Genomic DNA, 25,344 nt, shown 5'->3' with positions numbered 1-25,344 from the left:
GATAGATAGATAGATAGATAGATAGATAGATAGATAGATAGATAGATGATAGAGAGAGTGATCTTTCCAGGAGAGGATCTGTGTAAGATAAGACATAACTCCTGTTTTTCTCAACAGAAGACCACAAGCCATTATTACCGCCGGCCAAATTATTACCCCTCTGTGAAGAATTAGACACAACAATCAAAGTAATCAACGGGCATGTCTAATGCACTGTAACATTTTCAATGCAAAGTTTGTTTTCTCTCTGCCCCCACGTTAGAGCCTGTAATTAACCCGTTATGTAGAACGATGCCAAACAAAAGGCTAATTGAGGCTCGTTTCCCGACTTGCGGCAGGTTTGGAGAGGGTGAAAGCAACTGAAGAGCCCGGGAGCCGCGGGGCTCACCCGGTCTCCAGCCGGGCCTCCACGCTGCCCCCTGTCAGGGGTCCGAAGGGGCACGCGCCACAAGACACACGATTAGGGTACGTTAGCTCTCGTATTTATTAAGAATTGTCAGATACTTAAAACGGCATGACACTCGAGCATACAAATGAATCCAGTTTCTGAAGAGTCAAAGTATCATCCTGGGGTGGAGAAAGGAAAGGCGACAGGGCGGAGCCCCAAATCCTAACTCTACACCCGCAAATGAAGAAGCACCAAGAAGCCTGATTTCCGGCAGGGCCCTTTATCTATCCCTGGGTTCTGGCTCTCACACAGGAACTACTGCTAAATGCGGGGGCGGGGGGACTGGGTTGGGGGGGGAGTGTTAGAACGCACCTCAGACCGCGGAGGGGGCCTGCAGAGCACGCGACCCGGCCCCCAACCCAGAAAAGGCTTTTTCCAAAGGAGCCTCCGCCGCGCTTCTCTGCCCTAGCCCGACATCCTTCCAAGGTTTGGGGAATTAGAGTTGGGGGAGAAAAAGGAAAGAAGAGGGGGTTGGAAACAAATTGGGGGTGGGGAAGAGAGACAAGAAAAGACACACGCTGACTGGTCTGGGAATTGCTGAGAAAACTCTCTCCCCTCTAGGCCTGCTCTTCCTGCGCAAATAAAGCAGCATTTCCCAATCGGCTGACAGCCGCCACTGGTAAATAATGGTCATACCTCACTGACTAGGCAGAAAGGCTCTCTTATTTAGCAAGAGCTTATACTTGAAATATAGGTCATTTCAACAATGCTAAGCAGGAGACTTTGGTATAAAGCACTTACTCCCAGAAAATAAAATAGTGACTCACAATCAAAACCCATTTTAAGCAGGACCCTCTTCCTATTTGGGGTGGGGTGGATCGGGCAAGAAAAGAGACAGGAGGAAGGAGAGGTAGGGAACAGAACGGGGTGGGGTGGGGGGGAAATAGCATCTCATTTTCAAAAAAAAAAACAGGAACATCATCACAGCTGAGAACCAAAGGCTTCCAACCAGTTTTGATTAGACTATTAAAATGCAAACTGGCAAATTCGACCTTAACTATTTGCAATAAAATATCATAGCTATTGTATGTCAGTTTACCCCATTCACATGCAGTCCTTAATTTCAGACATTTTAATGGCTTACTTGTAAACATATAAAAGAGGGACCCTGGATCATTGCATTTATTTATTTATCTATGCCAAACGTTTATTAGTGAAATAGTCCTGAAGATATAATTCTACATATGGCGCTTTGATTTCACATAATATTTAAGAAAAAAGACAAAACACATAGAATTAGACATATAATTCAAAGACCACGGTATAACCTTTATCTTTTTTTTTTACTTCAGCAAACAAAAAATAATGTCAAATGACATGAAAAGTGGCAAGTCTTTCGACAATAAATAATAAATTACTTTATAATTTTTGCAATGCAAGAGCAAACAAAAAAAAAGTTTCCTTTTTTTTTCCTCTTTATTTCCAGAGAGAGAAAACAGTCATTTTAACCAATAACTATACACATCTTTGGGGGAAAAGTTCGTGGACAGACACAAGTCAAACACAATCCCGAGACGCTTGTGGCAAAATAGAGGTAACCTTGTTGCAATGCTTTATAAGTTGGTTTTTAAATTTGAATTCAAAAACCTTTAAAGTCGCTTCAGACTTCTTGATAGAGGATGGATCTCAAAAAAAAAAAAAAAAGAAAGAAAGAAAGAAAGAAGAAGGGGGAGGGGCAAAAGTAAAAAAGAAACCAGCTACAGGACATGCTAAGAGACCCAGGATTTCAATTAACCCCTTGTTAAAGTCAACTAAAAACATCGCAAACCAACGCAGCTCCACCTTCCTGAAAGGACTCTTTCAGCCAAGGAGGCCAGTTTCTCTTCCTGCTCATTTGCTGGAGCTCCCATTTGGCAAGGCAATGACCAATATAGAAACAGCACCATTCAGAATAGGATGGACTAGAAAATCTCTATTTCTGCTTTTCTCTAGATGTGCAGTGAAATGAAAATGCTTTTTTTGAGATCCTTGAATATAAATCCTCTACGTTTTAAAAACGTCTTTTTTTTTTTTTTTTTTTTTTTCAGTACTCCTAAGGTCATTGGATAGCGTATGTTGGGTTTGGGTTTTGTTTGTTGTTTAATTCTAGTAAAATCCCATGATTGTCTTCACAGTGTTGCTACCATATCACCTTGTCATTAAAACAGACTTCGTGCATTCCATGGAGCATTCATTTCTCGATTCAGTTTTCATTGACTGGGTCGTTAAATACTTTTGTTTCGGAGTTCAACATTATACTTTCCCACTTTCTCCAACAGGGAAAAAAAAAAAATACATCTGAATGAATGTTCCTCATGCCTCAATAGGACTGGCTACCATGCTGTTAGGTGTATCTGGGAGCTGAGAGGACATCGACGCCACTTCACTGCCAGTGGAATTAGAGCCCGGTCCTCCTTCTGAAAAATTCACCTGCATGGAAGGTTGAGAAATGAATAAAGGAGGCTGCGATCGTATTCTTAAAAGGATTATAAACTTGTCATATGTGTATATGTACGTGCGAGTGTTTGCGTGCGTGGATGGATATGCAGATAAAGATATCTACATATATAACTGAATTTTAACAGGCTTAAAGAAAGCCCACAAAGAAAAGAACTTGAGAAGAAATCTTATTGCTTTCCCATCTTTCAAGAGATCTCTGTTTTAACTGAAATTGAATTCCCAACATTGTGTTGCATTAAATTATTTAAGAACAAATGTGTTTCCCACTGTAAAATGGCATCGCAACTCTACCATGCATGCTCGAAATAAAATTATCCTGCTGGCTACATGCTGCCCTGGGAGCAGGCGAGTTCTCAGTCTCTAGGCATCAAAGCCTCTCTTCTTGAGTTGGAAAATCCATAACACACGCTCAGATCGTGTGACAGGAGATTCAGAGGAGGCTCCACAGAACAATGATTAACTCCTCAGAGGGTTCACAGCGTGGGCTTTCTTCCTTGTTGTTGGTCCTACTGCCTTTTGGCCTTCCTCTGTCTCTTTCTCTCTCTCTCTTTAAATCAGGCTCTTCCTTCGGAGAAGAGACCCATATATTATAACGTCATCGCATTATAAATATCTGGCTCCTTCTTTTAAACCGAAAGTATTGTGTTGCTGTTGGAAACCTCCTTCTCCACTCTGCCCCCACATCCCCCTCCTGTCTTGGCTTCCCTCCCACTGCGCTCATCTAACACTAAAGTTTTAGAAGGTACAAACACTTGGCTGCCCTGAACCCTCCTCTTACTTGCCTTCTATGATCCAAGTTTGCTCAAATAACTCATAAGATTAACCTCACTTTAAAATAAGTTCTTTTTCCTAATTCCAGAGTCTACCTTCCTTTCTATTCTATTAAACTTTCTCATGGTGAGGTCAAGGGACTTCTCAAATTTGCCCAGCCTCTAGACTGGCCCACTTACAAATGTAAACCTAGGCCAAGTCCTTGTAACCACTGCCTCTGGCCTATTACCTAACTGTTGCCACAGAGAAAGAAAATGTTCCCCCGGTAAGTGTGAGGGTAAAAAGCTAACCTCAACTAAAGTTTTATTTTCAAAGAAAGGAACAAGTTTTTAGAATAGATCTTGTTTTATAGAACAAGATTCTATAGAACTGTTGACTAAGAAAAAAAGTGATGTGTATATATGCCATATCACAAAGTACATATGTTTAATAATCCTATTTATCTTGATCCTTAAACCTTTTGTAGGCATAAGGTGAGTTAACATATTAATGCTAAAACAGGTGTTCATGCGCTCTCTCTCTGACTGGTAGAACTCATGTTCCTTTGGCTAGACATGCCCCACGTATGTGACTGTGTATAACATCTGAACTCATACACTTCAAATGTTAAAGTAGTCCTGCATTGCAGATTAAGTTGGTCCCAGAAAGGGATATTAATAACAAAAGGTATCCATCATGTCTGTAAATAACTGAACTCTCTATTGATACATTTGAAAATTGTGCTTAGACAGGTGCCTGCTGCCCATTGATAATAACATTGATTATGTCTTACAACATCGGTTATTAATACAAACACCTTGATTTAGGTCTTTAAATATACTATTCTCTAGGAGCTGAGGAGGGAGTAAATTTACTAATTGCTGATCTAAAGTCCCTTCCAGCTCTAAAAGTCTAAGATGTTTGGTTTTGCAACCCTGTACACCTTCCCATCCATGTCTAGGTACTTAGATACCTTGGAGGTTATCCCTCAAAGCAGGCCCAGTTGATAGAAAATTCAACCTGTATGGTCAAATTAGGAACTCACAGAAAAGACTCACAAGAAGTTTGTTTTCCTTGAGCACTTGCCTCATCTACACCAAGGCTTCTTCATCTCTCCCCAACCCTGGAGCCAGGGAGGCAGGCTCTCCCCGAATCTTTCACTGTGTGACAGTTAAACCAGAATCTTCTTTTTGTTGGAGATTCAGCGTCCTCACTCTGAGAGCTGACACTTACCAGTTGCTGAAAAGCAGGCTGATCTATGTCACTCTGCAAGGCGAAGTCACTCAGTACTTTCCAAGGCGGCTGGTAACTCTGCACCTCCACTGGGTTTGCCTGTAAGCCACCATCGTGTCTCTCTGGACTGGCAGCCACCATGGGAGTTCCTGTCATCCCCTGGATATTCTGTGAATAGGGCCCCCCAACCCCAACATGTTAATGACCAAACTCCCTCCCTCCATTGTCTGCACAGGCTAAGCAAATATACCCTGGCATTATCTTATCTATATAGTGGCCATTATTGACTCAGTTAATCTGCTGCATGTATGGATATTAGCCAGAGTTCAGTTTTGTTTTATTTTATTCTGTTTTTCTGCTTCTGTGCGTGAGACTAGTAGGTCTGCTTGGACCTTATTAAACTAAATTCTATTCTGACTTTCTCCTTTCCCTTCACATTCACAGTTCATCCCAATTCCTCCCATCTGCCTTCACAGGCTATGGCATCACAGGGGTGGAAAGCTGCAGCCTCCAGACATGGTGGGTTTCCTGGGCAGTTTCAGTTACACTTTCTACAGGCACTTCTCTTCACAGCGCCAACCCCCACCCCCAAGCATTTGGGTCTGGCCGCTATCGTGTGCTATTACACACTCACCAACTTGAAAAGTGCCCCGGCTCAGGCTTGGCTGGCCTGCCAAGTTTAATGACAGCGGGGGTTTTATGGCATTTAAAAATAGGGCTGAAGCGGTAAAAAGAAAAAAAAAAAAAAAGAACCTCTTTAGTTTAACTTAACGAGAAATCCTGTGGAGTGGGTGTTGCCATGGGCCTGGGATGACAGTGTATAGTAATATCTCCGGAGGCCTGGGCTTGACCTAGAGCAGACGGTGCCCTGTCTTCTCAGGTCACCTTGGTGGACCTCACCCGTCTGAAGGTGCTGAGGCAGGCCTTGCCCAGAGTCACAGGGCATACCCAGGGGGTCGACGGCCAGGGTGACCCACCCACCAACCCCTGAATTAGATAGGGAGGCAAGGAGGTGTCTCTTACTCTGGTGCCTGAGGAACTGACACCCTGAACCCTGGCAAAACGGGGCCAGGCCTTGATGCCCCCTGCCGGTGTAGTGCAGGGGTGACCCTGTCCTTCCGGTGCCCGAGGGGGGCAAGGATGAAGGGCACAAGCCCACCCACGTGGGCTGGGGGTGGAGGTGCAGGGCTCGGCAGGCGGCCCTTGCCCGCATGGGTAGAGGAGGTGAGGGGCTGCTGGCTTTTGCCCTGGAGCAGGATGGAACACGCTTGCAGGCCAACCTGGGCAGCCCCTTGCACCTTGCGTGCTTGCTCTGCTCCCCCCTCAAGTCCCCTACCGGCCCCAGGGCCACTCACAGTTTTGTCATTGGGCTGCTGCTGCTGGAGCTGCTTCATCATGATGCTCCGCTTCTTGTCCTTGCACCGCTTGTTTTGAAACCAGACCCGGATCACGCGGGGGCTGAGGCCCGTCATCTCCACCAGTTGCTCCTTCATGAGGGCGTCTGGCCGGGGGTTGGCGGCATAGCAGGTCCGCAAGGTGTGGAGCTGCTTCTCGTTCAGCACTGTCCGAACGCGGGTGGTCTTCTCGGGCTGCTTGTGGACATGGGGCCGCAGGGCCGGCTGCCGGGCGGAGATGGGCTCGGCTGCGAGGCAAGGGGCGCCGTGAGCGCGGGCCAGGCAGCTCGCCCTCCCTCCCGTACTGCTCCCAGACAATGGCCAGTGCTTTGCAGCCTCAACAGACAAAGCAGGGGCAGCAGAGATGGGGACCAGGGAAGCAAAAGGGAGAATAATATCTGGTTCTCTAATCTGAGAGGTCAAAGCTGAGTAATTCAGGCCCAGAACACAGCCTCCACCCTTGCTCTTGTCAACACAGCCTTAGCAAAGGGGCCCAGGTCTCAGGGGCAGCATCATCCAGCATTGTTTCTCCTCCTTCCCCGCCTGTCCTCATACCCGGACTGGGCCCAGGTTACACGAGTACCCACTACCTCCAGGCTCTTGGACAAAGGCCACAGATGGTACAAGGGGAAATGCAGAACACCCCAATGTCAGCCAGAGACACTGTACCAGCTGGGAGGTCTCTAATGCAAAGGTCAAAGAGAATTCTGTCAGAAAGCCTTGAACATCAGTCCAGAGAGGGCAAGCATGTCAAAGGGCTAAAGAAATTCAGTATTCTGGCCATAACTCCAGTCCTTGATCTTTCTTATTATGAAATCTACCTGGCTGTTCCTGAGATGGGCTGACTGCATGCAAAAGAAAACCGAAACTGTTGAGCTGCCCAGGCTCTAGATAAATGACAGCTGGGAAGTGTTCTGTCTCCTGACGTCCTCCCAATATTTCCACCTCTTCTGTGTTTCCCCACAAGCAGAGCGCAGGTTGCACAGAACAGAAATTGCCACTCTGGCTTTGCCTCTGTGCAAGCTAGTCACACATCCCCCAGAATAGAAGTCTTACAGCCTCTGAGAAAGCAGAGTGGACAGATCTGTGTTTCCTCACCTTCAGTGTTTAGTAAGAATTGATACTTTAAAAATGCACCAGGTAGATCTATTCCTGAGGGGAAGTAAGGTTTGGAAACATTGTCTGCCTTCTAAGGGAAGGCCTCCTCGTGGCCAACCTTGCCCCGTTTCTATTCTCCTTCTTGGGGAAAGGGCTCTCGAAATGTATGGTACAAATCCTTCACCTTCCAGGACCCCTAGGGTCAGGTCAAAACCTATTGGGTCAATTTAGTGTTACAGCGACAGGCCTGAAGATGAAATTCTCACCAAATCACATAGAATGAATGGTTTAAAGAGGCAGACTCCCTTTAAATGGCAATTATTGCAGATTAGCTTGTTGACAGTTTTAAATTACAGCTCTGTGCAATGGCCTGCAGTTATTAAGACTGTATCTTTTCACATCCATTCTTTCACAAAAGGATAAAAATAAATTCTAAAAATGTTTTAGTGTGGGGCAGTTGTAAGGAAAAAGGATTTGAAAGGCTAAATGACTTAGGGCCACCTAAGCTTCCTTCATTGGGTTAAAGGAGGAAGCTCTGGGGGCTAGGAGCTCCACCCCTTTAATTAGGCAGCGGCAGGAAGAATACCTGGCAGGGAGCTGAAGCCCATTTTCAGTAAGCCCGGGTTTGGAGGCCAAGGTGAACTGGAAGTACTGTCTGGATGTGTATATACATGTATGCACAAGTAGTGTACATTCATGTGTACCCATATTTAGACACGCAGATGTGTAGATGTGCTGGGGGCGGGGGGAGTCTGTGGACACCGTGAGTGCACTGCATCTTGCGCAAAAGAGCGAAGTACAGTGCAAACTGCTCCTAGAAAATCTCCTTTAACAGCCAGCCGAGGCCTCAGCAACTGCCCTGTGGCTACCAAGGTGGCCGCGGTGGCCCACGCAATGGCTGGGGCGGTGCTGGCCTAGCCCAGCGCCAGCCTCCCCCAGCCATCCTCCCTCCCGGCAAGGAGTACCTGCCATTTGCAGCGGCCGCGCCGGGTGCAGAGGGCTGAGTGGGTCACCGGCGCCCAGGCTGGCCCTCTCCACCACGTCGTGGTCCGCACGGCAGAAGAGCCCGTCCTCCCGAAGCGCGAACTCGTCCCCAGGGATGAGCTGACGGCTGCAGGCCACGCAGCGGAAACACTCGATGTGGTACACCTTGGAGCGGGCGCGCATCACGAAGTCGTTCTTGCTGAAGCCGATGCTGCACTTGGCGCATTTGATCCCGTACAACCTGCGCGCCGCCGGGCAGGGACAGGGAGAGAAACACAGAAAGAGGGGATCACTTCAAGCCGGCACTCCCTGGCCCAAGATCGTCGAGGACCCCGGCCACACTGCCCTGGGACGCTGAAATCAGCATTAGCCGACCAGCTGGGAATGGGAGGAAAGAAATCATTAAGTTTCTCTCACTTCTCCTCCCTTTCTTTTACCCCCCTTTTCTTTTCCTATGAACCTCTGTGTCTCCAACCATAGCTCTTAGTTCAGAACACCCCCAAAGTAAAAATGTTTGACATGTTGGAAACCTGGACCTCTGTTCTAGCCCAGCCCCAGGGTAACCCTTGCAGCTTTTGGCAGAAAGGAGTCAGGGGGGACTCTGGTAGCCACTGGCCCCACACTTTTGCCTTCCTATCCCCCAATTTCTGCTGCTAGAAATGTCTTTAAAACTGCTACAAGAAGTCCTTCCAAGAGAAAAAGAGGTTAGGGGAGGAGACTGTCACCCCACTCATTGGTAAATATACACAGATGCACAAGCAGAGTAACAAAATGAAACCTCTGAGGGTTTCCAGATTCCCTTCTGCACAATAAGCATGTTGCAGTTTTTCCCCAACTAAAGATTTCTCGTCCGGTAACGATGTTAACAAAGTTTCCTCTCCGTTCTTCCTTTTATTATTATCTTTAAAATCTGCTCCTGCTCTCTCAATCTTTTTCAAGCTGCTGAAGCATCTACTTCTATTTCAGTTTGCTTGAGAACCAGGACCAGCCAGAAAAATGAAAAAACCCACTTCTAAGGTCTTCCTCACGCCTGACCTTTCCTTACCAAGGGACAATCCTTGTAGGTTCCACCTAGGCGGCACTGCCCTGGCCCCCTCTCCATGTATCAGTAATAACAGAAGTGGGGGCATTCCTACAAACAGAGAATGGAGGTGGGGGGAAGATCCACACATAATGGGAGGAGGGCACCTCACTCCCCCAAGGGGAGAAGGGCATTCAGACCTAAATAGTCTCTCTGTTCTGCTTTTACAACTACAGGAGTTCAAAGGGACACACACACACACACACACAATTGAGAGAGAGTAAAGGGGAAAAGGCAAAGGCAATTGGCTCCTTCTATAAATGTGTACGTGAAATTGGCTACATGAAGGTCTGTATGCAGTTGAGGAAAACACTATCTCCATTGGAGGAAAGATAGTCCTAGAGGTGCAAAGTGAGCTCTCCCTCTCCAGAATCTTAAGTTCACACACTAATCAAGTAAACAATGAAAACGGCTCATTTGTCAGAGGTTAGAAGGTAGATTCAAAAGTTTTTCTTCCCTCCGCCTACTCTATGTGAGATCTTCCATTTCATAGGATGAGGACTTTACCTTGCCTGTGACCAAACAATTTGGAAAATCCCTCCCCCTTCCTCCCGTTCCCCACTTCCCCTATTTCCTCCCACTCTCCTTCCCTCCCCACCCCCCATCCCACAAAGTATTAATAAACCCTTAGACACACTGTTCAGTTTTACTTATCAAGATTATACTCTCTATTTCATGATTTTACAATAAGAAAAAGTGCTGGACACAAAGTGAACAGGTAAAAATTGTGACCACATATTTAATTCGTAACTAAACTTTAATATAAGTTCTCAGCTCCAGAAATCCTATAAACTTACAAAAGCTAATTACTTGTTAATAGCCACTGGAGAAATTTTAAAAATATACAATATTTTTATATTATTTAACATAATGGTGAAGGTGTTATCTCTTCTGTTTGTTATTAAAACAATAAAATTTTCTTTAGGAATTCTACTGACATCCTAAAGCAGAAAATGAAATTTCAAACACATATATACACAGGTAGAGAAAATTTGAGATTTGTGAAGCATGAAGTTGAGACACAAAATAACTGGAAAAAAAAAAAAAAAAACCCTCAGAAAGTCCCCTATGTGGTTTTAGTCTTGTCAGTATGGGCAATTCGCTCATTTTATCAGTTACCAGATTTTAATGTGAGAAAGGAAGCTGTTCAATTATCTAAATATACCAATTGTTCGTAGACAGATGATGGGCAATTTGATCTGCTCTGTCTAATTCATCAGCTCAGATAAGATAAGAAAGAAAAGATAGTCAGATGTCACCAAAGGGTTAATATTTAAAAAGATTAAATTTCCGGTCTTTTTTGCAGGGAATATTTGGATTGGTTTTGAAATTTTCCAAGAAAGGACTCTTACCCTAAAAATAAATGGGGCAATATTTCTACTTGCACTTTCAAGGTGCATTTCTAAACATCCTTAGGTCAAACTTTTATTTCGCCTAATTGCACTGACATCTCCACAAAATTTGTTACTCATGAGACATGAACTATAAAAATAAATAAATGAATAGGGAAAAACACTGCACAATACAATAAAAACCAACCTTTTAAAAAGAAAGTTAAAGCCCAAATGATCCACCTTTAAATTTCTGCTTGTTTTGGAAGGGGGAGGGTGAAAGAAGAAAATAATTTGAGCATCACAAATTCCAAGAGCAATTAAACAAGCTTCAACACCACACAATTTATGAAAACCACTATTGAGTTTGTGCAGGGATTTCCCCCTAAAAAGTGAGGTAAACAGAATAGTTTAATTTACATAACATACTTAAAGAATAACTTTTGCACACTGGACTCCACTAAGGCATACTTCGCAAAAAGACAAAGCCACATCAAGTAATAAAAAAAGGAGTAGAGAGAGACGGGGAAATCTCACAAAATTAAAGAAGCAATATAAATGGCGTACCTGATATAATCTCTTTTACAGTAGGTTTTCCCATCTCTAACAAAGCACGTACAGCTCTCATCCAAATACTGATTACACTCCGCACATTTCAAACATGCCGCATGCCATTCCAAATCCGGAGAAACCCTCAGAATATACTGATCGTGAATTTGATTGCCGCAACCAACACATAGGGAAATCAGACGTTTTTCTGAAATGAAAATAAATACATGATTGACTAACCGTTTACTTCCTACAGAGATAAACACACTTTTAGTGTCGTTCTCTTATAGGGCGTACTCTAGGAGTTTTGTTGGGTTTTTTTTCCCCTTCTTTTCTTTTCTTTTCTTTCTTTTTTTTTTTTAAGAGTATTGCACTTTGGGATGGTAATTGAAGTGTGCCATCAAAACCTTGACTCATTTTAAAAAGGAGGTGGAATATATGTAAAATGCAGATTTGAACAGTCTACATTTTTAAGCCTAGCACGCAATCAAACCCGTTCATTTTGTATTTCTTTTTCCTCCCTCCTCCCTCTTTGCCGTAATCATTGGGAAAGATCATGGATAAGTCAAGTCAAAGAAAAGGTTTTGACTAGAAGCGTTAAGTGAACGCTTATATTTTCCATGAAGCACGCTCTTAAATAGCACATAGGACTGGATATTGTTAGTAAGAGCAGACATCAATACAGTTGTCACTCGTTCTCTTTTGCAAGTCTAATGCTAATTCACATCTCCGGGTATTGTATGTGCAGGCAGACCTTTGCAACGGAATAACCTCGGAGAGCTCAAGATTCCCGAGGCGGAAACCACCGCTTTAGCACCAGAAGGCTAGGGTTTTGGAGGGCACACAGGCGAATTCAAACACAAGGTACGATCAGTTTCCCGAAGATCAGAACCGACAGCAAGCATGCAGGCGTGGCGGCAACAAGAAAAAGCCACCTCTTCTCTCTCTCCGGGCAATGACTCCAACTGTGAAGAGCCCTTGGCACCCGTGCCTGAGAGAGACCCCCGCACAAGTACAGCACACCGAGCCCCACAAGGTAAAATAGCCTCTTACTTTTTGGTGGATCTCCCATGTCTCCCATATCTGTAAGAGGGAGTAATGTCCACAGTGAAATGGTGGTTGTACAGTTGGTGAACAGCCCACAGAGAGGATGCTGGAGCTGTGGCTAAGTGGGAAATAGTGGCCCCTGGGGTTGCCAAGGCTGAGAGAACCGCTGCCCGGCTGCGCCGCGCCCTCGCGGATCTGGGAGTCCAATGTAAGCCGGCGGAGTTGGCGGAGCAGAGGCGCTGCGGCGGCGGCGGACTCGGCGCGGCTCCGGCACCTCTCTTCCTTATCTCTTACTCAAACTTCTCGGCTCCAACTCAGCTCCATCGCCATTGGTCTGACGCAGCGCGCGGGGACGTCAGGCGAGCGCCGCGCCCATTGGCTGTGGGGCGCGCGGCGCAGCTGTTCTGATTATCATATTTCAGCCTCGCCGCCGCCGTGCGCCACTGACCGCTCGGCGAGCCCGCGGGAGAGGATTAGGGCTCCCGAGGCAACTTGCCCTGAGCTCAGGCCGCTCTCTCCCGAAGCTCGGGCTGCCCAGCTGCTCTGGCTTTTGGCCTCCCTCTCCTTCTCCTCCTCCTGCCCCCCTCCCGTGCTCCTTCCCGGCGGTGCCGTCAGCGCCCTCGCCTCCTGTCGCGCTGCTCCTCCGCCCTGCGCTCCTGGGGTCCCCGCAGTCCGGCTGGCCGTGTTGCGCGCGGGGCACTTTTCTGCCGCCGGTGGCGAGTGGCTGGTGGGTAGGTCTTCCTGATGACGAGGTCCTTCCAGGCCTCTAGGAGAAGGGGCGACTTGGAACAGGCCGTTTGGCTCGGTTTGGTCTCGCGCTTTAGCGCTCGGCTCCGGGCCTGGCCCGGCTTGGCTGCCCGGGAGGGTGAGTTCCCGAACTGGCTGCGCCTGGCGCGCCGGGAGCTGCCTGGGGGAAGAAGAACCGGGAATGGGATGAATAAACCCACAGGAATTGTTCTCTACTGCTACCCCACTACCCCGTCACCACCGACCTCAGATCTCCAAAAAGCTGGGGTGGGAGGAAAAGAGTGCTTCTTGCCTTTAGCGGAGAATCAGGTTGGGAGCACACAGGTAAAACTAAGTTGACTCCGCGGACTGCTCTCTCTTCTAACAGCCCTTGAGGTCTGCTTTTGCAGTTTAGCCCTAGAATTTAGAAGCGCACTAACCCAAAGCCACAGACTGAAATGATCTTCCAGTAGCGGAAAGTTTGTAAAGCGATTAATATATATCCTGTCCAGTTCCTCTGTCTGCTGGTGTCCTGCCCTTTGTTTTTAAGCAAACGTGTGCAATTTGCTCGTGGTGTTTTCGGCAATTATAAGGACAGTTCTCCATGTCTGTAGTCTAGAGATTTTAAAAAATGTGTTAGTTTAAGAGCGTGAGGAGGGAGGGATCAAATCTTGAAAGGCAGTGAAATACCTGTTTCACTTCACCGGGTTTGTTTATCTGACAATTTTCTCTCGGGAAACAACCTGGAGCAAGACGAACGTTGGCTCCAACTCGCGGGTAACCTTTTTCAATAATTTCCGACATGTTCCCGTCCCCTTTTACAGTCTCCCAAAAACAAAGTCACGGGAAAGTCCACGAAGAACACCCACACGTCTCCCTAAGCTTCTAAATAGCTAATCCTTATCTAAAGTGACTGCCAGTTTTCTCTTCAAAGGTCCACAAACCCAAGCAGTAGAAGGCTTAATTTCGGTGTCTTGCTGCCGAGAGAAAACCCAGTTGTGTTAGGAAACTCCTTTCTTTGTACTTTTCGCCAGATCCAACCCTTGATAAGAGCTGTGAGCTCTCAGCTGGCCTCAGTATCTCAGTTTGCATGGATATGCTTTTCCAGAGTGCAAAAAACCGTAAGATGTTTGAGTTTCCTCCTGACCTAGTTGGGCTTTACCAAGAACACGTATCTGTTTCGTTTTGTTTTCTCTCAAGGAAGAGTTTTAACTGGATCTCATGCCTTCTATTTTTATTATAAGTATATCTGTGTGTGTGTGTGTGTGTGTGAAATTGAAAGTTGGAATAGACATAGGTTGATAAATTTATCCAATTTTTTGTTTAAAAATCTGTTTTGTTTAAAGTTTCTAGCCTCCCGTATTATATGCATGGAGCCTTTTGTCAGGCTGCTTTTGCAAAGCTGCTGCTGGTAATCAAAACACGAAGCCAGGTCTTCCCGGTATAAGGGCATGTTTCCCTTACAGATAACCAAGTTGACTCTAGTTTAAAAAAAAAAGAAAAAAAGATACCACTATAATGCCAGAAAGTAAGTGGAGGATTTTAACCAATCAAATTGCATTATGCCACCTTTATAACATGGAATTAAACAACAGAAGCTGCAGAAGCCTGATGACATATTTGAGATCCACAAAGCGCCCTCACTATCCATTCTCCTTCAAACCAGTCACATACACAGCGTGGTATTTTAACTTCCTATACTGATAACCTATTCCAAAGAATTATTGCTGATGATGGTAGCAATTCCAAATACAAAAGCTGGCATGTGGCTTGGAGGAAAACGTTCACTCATGGGCAGTTTCATCATAATGGTGAAGACACTTTTTTTTTTCCTTTTTTTCAGCCCACGCTGTTATTGTAATCAAGTATTTATTTTCTTAGTAAGTTCCTAAGCTGATAGCGGTAAAGATTATGCGGAAGATACTCCCTGTTAAAAGGAGAAAGTTGAAGGAACCCAATAGTATGTTGTTCCATGATGGATGTGTTCTTGAGTTCTGTGTCTACTGCTAATACATTTTGCATCAGAATCAAAGTTAGGGGAGCAGCCATTATTTTTTTCACTTCACCTGAAAGTTTAAATGTGACCACAGATTATTCTCCTCTTTCCTTAGCTGATTGCTACATGTGCATTTAATGCATCAAATATATCGGTTAAAAAATTGTGTAATGTTTTTATAGAATACAACAAACTGTGATTAGCAATATTTCCCCCAGTACTCGATCACAGGAGCGACCTCTTGTGTTCAAAGGGGAGATTAGACCCTTTCCCCTCTCCTGACAAAAATGGACTTATTTTGACCTTTGCATGTTCTGTTTGGTCAAAAATGCATCTTTCAGAACAGCAGTTGTGTGAATCCCCTTCTGTGAATCTCCTCTATTGATGAGAGAAGAAGAATATCGGTAGTTACTAAGTATAGTCCCCATTACCTCCAGGCCACCCCAATATACTTCACAGTGTCTTTGAATATAAAAGGTATGCTGAGATTAAGTAAGTTCCTCTTGAGTCTGTGGCGTCTGCCAACGTACACTTGTACACACCTTCCAAATGCAGCTATTACACTTAAAACTCCTGGTGGTCTCTTAAGCCTATGTGTTTGTGTGCTGTTACTTTCTTTCTCTGCTTTAAAATTTAAACCTTCCACATCAAACTTAATGCAGATAGCCCTGAATGAATATGTTCTCAGGCTACTTTTCAGAAATCTAAATAGGTTTTAATTGCAATTGAAAAGTGACATTACACATTTAGAATGTATTTATTCCCCAACAAGTTCTGGCAGATATAAGTGAATTTTAGCTCAGTTCTTTGGAAAATTATGTACAGTAAAGGAAAAAGCTTTCTCCTTCCCCACTAACCAAGATTGGGAAGGAAAGGGCGTTTTGATCAGCTTTCTCTGAATTATGAATTTGTTTGGGAACTTATTCCCAGGGAGGTGAAGCTGTCTTTAGCCCACATCAGAATCAGGTTTGAAGGAGTGGAATAACAATTGTTCTTCCAGTTTCCATGAAAAAAAAAATTATATATATATATATATATATATATATATATATATATATATATACACACACACATATATATGATGGAAGGATTTATTTTTTCTGATATTCAAAAAACATGTAATTTGGAGGTCAAAATAAACATATTCACCTCAGAAAATAGGTATAGAATATATGAATATGTACTCCATTCCCCTTCTCATTTTTACTTTTTCTGTGTAGTCTTAATCATGTAGAAAAGGCTACATAACCATCAGTATCTTAAATCACATCCAAGGGTCAGATAAAATTATGTGCATTTAAAGAGAGTAATGATTAACCATTTCTATTCCTCCCAGAATGAGGGTATAGGTTTTTAGACCCAATTTGCCCCTCTTCCAGTTGTTTTTAGGTGGTGGCTTACTGAGGATGAATCAAGAGAATCTACACTCTAATTTCAAAGGAGAAGGGAAGAGATCTTTCTGTACCACTGGGTTTGAAATTATTGTCTCTCTTTCCTTTAATTGTCCATTAAAAAAATACCAAGCAATGATAATAATAAAGGCAGTTGTTAACAACAACAACAACAAACCTTCAGTTGTGATTCTAGTTTTATTGACGGGGACTCCTGCTGTGAATGTGGTTTTGTTGAGTGTCAATTGCTTTATTAACCAGTTAGAACAATCTGGGTGAATTAGCAAGAATCTTTTTCTGCAGGCTGAACTTGTTAGCCTGCGTTTCTGGGTTCAGGTAGCTGTTTCTGTCACCAATGTTTCCGATATTCTTTACTGGCAGAGGCAGCCCAGGGAGGCAGCGTTCATGTGCGGTCTGCTGCTCCGTTACCAGCCGAGATAGAATTCCACGCTCCCGGCACCGGGGAAGCCACAAACCTCAGATCATTCTTGAGAATGCGAGGTTCGCTGTTGATTGCAGGAAGGAGTGCGACCAATAGAAGACAGAAATTTGCACCCTTCATTTAAAATTGTGCCTCTGGAAGTATTATGATCACACAAAAGCGGCTGGTAGTGTCAGGTGAAATCTTTTTCTTCCCTTTTTTTTTGGGGGGGGGGTGTTTATTGTTTTTGGAACTGTAAATGACTAGGAACAGGTAATTTTTAACTGGGCCATTGTTCTGCGTGGAACCCAGGTTGGAGCCAATGAGTGTTGTATGCTGACTGCGAGGTTCTGGCCCAAGGACGCACTGAAACCTACATCTCGCAAAGCTTTCATTAAATGTATCGGATTCTCGCGGGGGTAGCTGGGAGTCTGGAGAGGAGAAAAAGCTTTATCTTCCAAGTCCCGGACGATTCGGCTGAAAGCTAACATATCTGCACTGCAGCTAGCAAAACACCCACGGGCCCACCGGAGCTCTCAGGAAACCGGGAGCAAGTTAACTCGGTCTAGTTGATCAAATGACATTCTTTCTGAAAGAAATGACACCCTTTCCCCCACCACAATTTTGTCCCACGGACATCTCTGAGTTTAGCGCCAAAGGATTGATTTCCACCGCCCGCTGGAGGTTTACTGGGAATGAGTGGAGGAGGGGAGGCGAAGGTACCTTGGAGGAGGTCAAGAGGAGGAGGAGGAGGAGAAGGAGGAGCAGCAGAAAATTACCAGCCAAGCGGGGGAGGGAATTGGAAGCCCGGAAATCTATTAGGATGCCTCAAATAACCTTCCCTTACCCTCAGAATTCAGCGCTCAAAAATCAGCCTCATAGCAAGGTGTCCTGGGCTGGAGTTCTCGGGTGGGTTGCGGAGGTGATGTCAAGAGTTAAGCTACTTTCTATGACTTAAACTGGTGGTTAAACTGTGTCAGGGCTGTTTAGTGTAGCTGAGAGATGTGTGGGTAGGGGCTGTTTTTAACGGGAAGGGGCAACCATTGGTAGCATCTACAAGTAGATTCTGAGAGTGGAAGGGAAGGTGGATTCGGGGCTGGAGAAAAATCTTCAAATCTTGGTAAGTGGCTGATCATGATCAGTTCGAGAGAGAAGATTTTAGCGAAAATTTTGAAGATGGCCGTCTGCTTCGACTCCGCGGACGTGAATGAGAGGATGGAGCTCTGGGCTTGTATGCGCCTCCGGATCCAGTCTGTTAAAACTCATCAATTCTTTGAGACTTCAGGTTGAGAGACGGATTTGCCCTGCTACTCTACCTGCTAAATACCAAGAAAAGGGGCTCTGGAGACGACCCCTTCCAGAAAGAATGTCATTTGATCAACTCAACTGAGTTAATAACTTGCTCCGGAAAGGGTCAAGAACGCCTACCCTTCCCACCCGCGCAGTTGCGCGGCGCCAAGGTCAACTTCCCTACCCCAAGTAGCCTCTCAGCGAGGACCCAGGAACTCCTGTCCTGTGGTTCTTTTCGGGCTCAGAGTCCTGCGATCAAGTTTCTGGTATTTCCAAGAACCTACACCCTTCTGTGTTCAAGCACATATGTTCAAGAAATTTAGCCTAGCTCGGGTCCCGGGAAAAGAGAAGCGTGAAACAAAGAGACGCAACCCCCGCCCCCTCCGGATCCCCTGGGTTTCCTCCCTCCAGGATTTCCAATTTACCAACCTTCTAGCTGGACCCTCACCCCCACCCCCCAGTGTTCTGCGCTCAAGGGCATTTTTCGATTCCATCTTCCCTTTGGCAAAGGAGGAAAAATCGAACTGAATCTACACCCCTTGCCCTCCTGCTAGACTTAAGGAGAAAATCAACGTCATGCAGACCTCTCTCCTTCTAGGTTGGAGAGCGCAGCCCCTGGGGAGGCCACTCAGTTCCTTAATTTGAATTTCCTTGCCACCCACGTTTGGGACCAGAGCCCGGGTTGGCCTCCGATGCGCTTTGGTGGGCCCAGGTGGGGACGTGAAAGCAAAGGTGAATGAATCCTGTCGCCCGCGGCTCCGATCACTAAAAGAGGAGGGGGTCCCTGCGTGCCACCTGGGGGCTGTCTGCTGGGGGACCTTCCAACCTCCTAAAGGCGAAGAGTGGAGAAAGAAAGCTCAGCCTCCGGCTGTGGCCTCAGAAATGCAACCCTCTGGGAAGGTTCAACTTTCAGTCTTAGGTTGCTCCCTTCCTTCTCCGCTCAATACCCCGGGTTTCCCCAAAATGCATACACTTGTGGAAATGAAAGAATCAAGGTACCATTTTAATTGCTTCAAACTCTGTCAAATCACCTCAATATGCCATCTCCAGAGGCTCAACTTTCTCTGAGTGCCTACATTCCAGAAAATTGTAAGGACAAACATTCCCTCTTCATTCGCCTTGTTGGCGGCGTCGGGAAATGACATTATAGTTATTAGTACACAGTATTAAAAAAATAGTTTAATTCTTAATATCATCCTCAAAATATAGACACCCCAACGTATTAGTTGTCATTTTTTTCAAGTTTATTCTATTCACTTTGTGTTGCAAACGTTGAATTGGAAAACAAGAGAGAAACCCCGCAGCGTAGATTCACTTCGGTGCTCTACTGTCAGGCGGGGGAGCCGCCTGGGCTGATTAGCAGAGAGAGGGCTCCTTTGTTGATTTAAGAGTTCACCAGCCAAGACGTTACAATTACCTTGATATCTTTTCTCAGTTGTCTATTGTTGACTCATGTCTGCAGTGCCTCCACTGTACAAAATTTGATCCAAAAGAAGAAAAACAAAAAAATTTAAGTGAAAATATAATAATGGTAATAGAGGTCTATTTTAACTGGCTTTGTTTATGGATTGTATATATTCCACACCCATCTATATGAAAGATATCAAAAGTGTATAGCACATTTTATATATAATTTATATATTATAATTATATGCTAATGTAACATCATTTTTATGTTATAAGTTAATGCCATAAAGAAAAGTTTGAAATGCTATTTCTTATACACATAACACCCTCTGTCCAAGAAAATAATTAGCAGGCTTAAAATTGATATTCGGAGGTGTTTCTATAGAGAACAAAATCCGAAACTTCGAGAACAGAAATCCCATCAAATATGATGGTACATAACTAGGTTGCTACAGATTAATACCATAAGAAAATCCTCTCCTGTTTTGCACAGTCTCATTTTATTTTAGCTGTGCACTTAAAATTTGTACTTTTTCATTTAACTGTTCTGAAATCTCTGATCACATGATAGCAGCAAGAAATAAAATCTGAAAAAGTCATCGATAATGCTTAAGGAATTACTATAATGAAATATTGTGCTTTGACAGTATTGTGCTCATCTTTATTTAAATGTAAATATTGATATATTAAAGTTAACATAACTGTATAACAAGATAGTATCACCTCATCATAATTTACAAGAATTAATATAAAGTAAAAGAGCAAGTGTAAACTTCTTTCCATAGTGGCTAGTTAGGGTTTATTATCAAAATATAGTAATAATAATAAGATTCATATATGTAACAAATATGTAGCTATCCACTCTCCTATCAGAGTGTTCAATCTAGTTATAAAAATATTGAACTATTATTATAAGATGTATGCTCTCACTTGACTGTAGCTAAATTGATGTTTTGCCATATTTTAAGAATCCTTTCCCTACTCCCTAGATACATGTAACAGCCTAGAAAGATCACTGCATCTTGAACTGTAACACTAAATCAGAAATTATATTATTACCCATAACTAGCATCCTGCTGACTTTCACTTAAATATCAGGACCCAAATTATTTTATATCTCACTTCAGAATGTGGCACAATGTGCTATTTCATCTTCTTGGCCTCATCTTAGAATTTATTATACACCCTCCTTTTTATGAGTCCTACAAACCATTGGTGATAGTGATGAGAAGCACTGTATATAGTTTCACTGGCTTCGGATTCTTGTATGGTGTATGAAAAAGAAAAATCATATCTTTTAGGTCTTGATGGCATATTCCTTCCAATCCTGAGATGTTGATTTAGCTGTCCCGAATGTCACATGATATGCCTCTCCATAGTCCTGTACTCAAGCCATTGCAGAAATGCTGACGTGACTTTGGTGTGCTGTGCCAGGGCAAATATATTCTTTTGAATTATGCCAGCAGTGAGGAAGAAACATGAGTACAGATCTCAAAATGGAAGAAAAGGTGAGTGGATGGAAAATTACTCTTTTTGAATATGGCGGTAGAGGAAGAATTGAGTGTGCATGACTTTATCAGCCATCAAAAAAGAGGATGAAAATAGGTGTTAGGCTAAGATGAGGAAAGTATTCAGTTTTGAGAAGAGAAAGAGAAAGCTTATTGAGGAAAGAGACTAGTGGGGTCAATGTCAAGAGAAACAAAGGAAAGGAACTGGCCTCAGTGACCCAGTTCATCCTGATAGACTGTGCATTTAAGGGCAAAATCCAGATCCTTATTAGTAGATGGAAGTTGGGAAAGTAGATGAAGACTAGGAAAAAGTAGACTTTATATAGTTATTTTTATAATCTGGCATTTAAAACTTTAAAACTCCAATTTAAGAGGTTTCTTTTTTTCTCTTTGAGAAGTAGACTGGCAATTTTTAAAAGTTGCTTTGCATCCTTAAACATATACTAGAATGCTTACAAAAGTAAGCTCACTGTTGGTAAACGGTAACAGCACAGAACATGCAAACCAAAAGTGCTGGAAATACAATAAAATGGATTCCTCCATTTAAAAAAAAAAAAGTCTATGTAAAGCAGGTTCCTTTAGCAACAAGATTCAGGACTCAGAAAGGAGAAAAGACTAGATCTGAGAAGGAATTTTTTAAAAATGGCTTTGAAGTTTTCTAGAGTTTTTGTTAGCCACTGTTTTCTCTACAGTTTGGATTATACCAGAAAGTGTAATTCATATATTTGGAACTGTTCCCTTAAACCACAATAAAAGCAGAAAGATGTGAAAGCACTGCCTGATGCTCAAACCTGAAGGGCTGCTGGCAACATTGCTGTGACGTTAGCATTTCTGACCTGGCTTCACGTCCTCCCAGACCGTTTCTTCGGATGTGAGAAGAACGTAAGCCAAAACCACCAGGGAGCATTCTTCGCACCCGTGCACTTGAGAAGGTTTGGCTGTCCAAAATGTTGAAAAGGTCCGATACAGTTGTTCTCATAGAATCTATTCTGGAGGTCACGGGGTCAGAATGTCTGCACACGTGCACGAACCGACAGGCCCATAAAAGCCTGAGAGGAGGCAGCAGTGCCCCATAAAAGGTCACACCCAGCCAGGATCCAACAACATTTGAAAGGCGTCTGCTATAGAGAAGAAATATGAGACTGACAGCATTGGTAGTGGCAGCAGCAGAGAGAGATGGATGGGGATTAATCAGGGTAAAATACTGAGCAAAAGAGACAGCAAATTCTGCCAAGCATGAATACTTCTCTACTCACATGTTTCACAAAGTACACTCTTCAAAGTACAAGCCGATTGGCCAAGGTCAGGTTGATCTTTGCTAGGCTGAAAGAAGCAGCTGCTGAGTGTATATCCTGGCCAATGGGGAACACCTAAGGATTTTTAATGTTAAAAAAAAGGAAAATTAGTTGCGGTTCAACAGTAGAAAAACTCCTGATAGCACAGGTAATCACAATTGCATTCCTTCTCTGGGCTCAGGCCATAAACTTTGGGGGTAGTACCCATTTATGAAGATTATTGATTGTCATTAGCCTGTGGGTCTCCAGAACTTTTTGATGTATACACCTTGTGTTTCTTAGATTTAGCATCTTGCCTTATTTCATCATCTCTCCTCACTGAGGCACCTTTTGTATAAGCAAAACATGTTACATGACAGCCTTTGGAAGACCGAATAGGTAGCCCCACACAGTGCAGTTTACAGGACTCTAAGCAAGGGCACCACAACTGAAATAGCATCTCTCGGTTTTATCCAGGTGCACCGACTAACTGGTCAAGATTTACTTCCTTGACACTCATAAAGGCTCTTTAGTCTTCAGGTATTTTTGTTTCGTTTTGTTTCTTTTTAACTTATATACTGAGGCTTTCTGTAGGTGATTTTTACCTCTTTCTTTCCTTTTATATGATTATGAAAGTTTTTTATAATAAGCTTGTTATGCTGACAGTAAGAAAGAAAAAAAGGAAGATGTTAAAAAGGAAACAAAAAAGACCTAAAAAAAGTGATATACAATGAAATACCACTTAACAATGAAAAGAAATGAACTATTGATATGTGCTATCACCCGGATAAAACTCAAAATAAATAGACTGAATGGAAGAAATCAGACCAACAAATGGATACACTGTATGATTCCATTAATTCTAGGACATACACAGATTAATGTAGAGTGACAGATCCACTGGGGCTTGGGGATGGGGGTTGGTGACAGGGAGAGGCAACAGTGAGGGATTGCAAAGGGGATTCAGGAAACTTTTGGAAGTGATGTATCTTTTGGAGGTTCATTATCTTGACTGAGGTGATAGTTTCACATATATATATGTGTATATATATATCAATCAAAGTTTACCAAATCATACACTTTAAATATGTACAGTTTATCATATGTCAATTATACTTCAATAAAGCTGTTAAAAATAGATTCCAAGAAGGGAAGAAACTGAGTATTGTGTTGCCTTACTCTTTTTTTTTTTTTAAGATTTTATTTATTTATGAAAGGGAGAGAGAGGAGGGGGAGGAGCAGAGGGAGAGGGACTAGCAGACTCCATGGTGAGAGCCAAGTCTGACGGGTTGGTGGGGGTAAGGGGGGCTCAATCTCAGGACCCTGAAATCATAACCTGAGATGAAGTCAAATGCTTAACCGCTTAACCAACTGAGCCAGCCAGGCACCCCACCTTATTCTTTATTATTATTGTTGTTATGATTATTATCATTATTATGTACTTTTTACAGTGAGGGCAAATGCACAGCATTGTATGTGATAAAATAAGGCACTTGAGAAAGAGAAGAAGAGAATAAGGGGAGAAGAGAGAAGGGGAGAGAAGAAGAAACTTACCTCAACCATTGGCCTGACCAGTGTTTTGTCAGTTGTTGCTCAAGAACACCAATCTGAATTTTCTGTGACCTAATCCTGTAATTTTAAGCACTTTTCTGTCCTCTTGTAATATCAGCGTTAGGGATTCCAGCATACACTTTCAAGAAGGCATCTCAAATATCCTGCTTTCCCCAAAGTAAAATTATTCTCTAATTTCTAGTGCTTTGGGGGGTAATTTTTTTATGATATGATTTTCTACTTGCTTAGGTATTGGGCTTTCTACCATCTTCAAAAACTCTTTAAGTTTTTAGGGAGAGAGTCCACTTCTACACCATTACTATAAACCTTTGGCTTTTTGCAGATCTTTAATGAACTATCAAATTATCTCCCAGCCAGATTGTTGGAGTCCTGCTGCCTTTGGCTGAACTTCCTCAGATGGCAGTGGTTGATTCCTGAACACTCTGTTCTGTCACCCAGTGGGTCCTAGAGTCAGCCTGATTTACATCTGAGCTCTTCATATGCTTTCTTTGGGCACTGCCTCCAATACCTGGCTGCAGCCTAAGGCTTCCCAGGCAGGTTAGCCACCTTCCTCTTTCTGCCCACTGTGGATGGGTCTGTAGCATGTCCCTAGTTTATTCCTTCTTCCTTGTAAACTTAAGTTGCTGTGAAGTGACCTTTATATCTGATCTTCAAGTAGTCATGTTGGTTCTGTCTTTAATCATTCAGCAACACACTAGCCTGTGTGTTTCTGTGAGGCAGGGCGAAGGGTAAAGGGAAGTGATTTAAATGTGATAGTGCTTAAATAGAAGGTTTATTTCTCTTCATGTTTTGGGTTTGGGGTTTAAACACTGATCAAGGAAAGGATCAGGCAGTGGCTCATTTTTGTGGGTCTTTCCACAGGACAGGACATGAACCCAGTGGGTGACCAAATGACTGTTAAAGACGCGGAAGGGCAGAAGGCATTTGTGGGCAGAAGAGATGGAGCAAGATTAAGAATATTGGCGTTGATTAGAAACTTTGCTTTAGGGCACCTGGGTGGCTTAGTCGTTAAGCATCTGCCTTCAGCTCAGGTCATGGTCCCAGGGTCCTGGGATCGAGCCCCACATCGGGCTCCCTGCTCAGTGGGGAGTCTGCTTCTCCCTCTCCTGCTCCCCTGCTTATGTTCCCTCTCTGGCTGTCTCTCTCTCTCTGTCAAATAAATAAAATCTTTAAAAAAAACAACAAAACATTTCTTTGTACTCTGGTCAGAAGCTTGCTTTTTGCTATGCTTCTGTGCTTCTATAGGCATTCTGCTTAGAAAATTCTCTCCTACCAGCAAACTTTCAAAGCAGAAAAAAAGGACATTGAAAAACTGATGTCAGGAAATGTGTTTTTCCTTTGTTTTTCTCTTTGTGGAAGAGACTGTTATTTACTCACCAAATGTCCATTCCCTCCCACCCGTCTT

At 43.6% G+C, this 25,344-nt stretch overlaps 1 protein-coding gene across 1 annotated transcript; it reads right to left on the bottom strand.

Annotated features, from left to right (window-relative positions):
• Positions 1 to 2,740: 2,740 nt before the first annotated feature.
• Positions 2,741 to 12,529, bottom strand: LOC118006637 (insulin gene enhancer protein ISL-1). The gene is made up of 6 exons (XM_034999358.1): positions 12,361 to 12,529; positions 11,326 to 11,515; positions 8,328 to 8,587; positions 6,226 to 6,512; positions 4,871 to 5,038; positions 2,741 to 2,857 (listed from the first exon to the last, which is right to left on the bottom strand). Exons 1-6 carry the CDS (start codon positions 12,386 to 12,388, stop codon positions 2,741 to 2,743), a joined length of 1,050 nt encoding a protein of 349 aa, XP_034855249.1. The 5' UTR covers positions 12,389 to 12,529.
• Positions 12,530 to 25,344: the final 12,815 nt, after the last annotated feature.

Source organism: Mirounga leonina, unplaced genomic scaffold, assembly GCF_011800145.1.
Source record: "Mirounga leonina isolate KUSES-001 unplaced genomic scaffold, KU_Mleo_1.0 Mir_98, whole genome shotgun sequence".
Taxonomy (NCBI): domain Eukaryota; kingdom Metazoa; phylum Chordata; class Mammalia; order Carnivora; family Phocidae; genus Mirounga; species Mirounga leonina.
The sequence above is the reverse complement of the archived record's forward strand: the minus strand, read 5'-3'. Positions and strand labels throughout refer to the sequence as shown.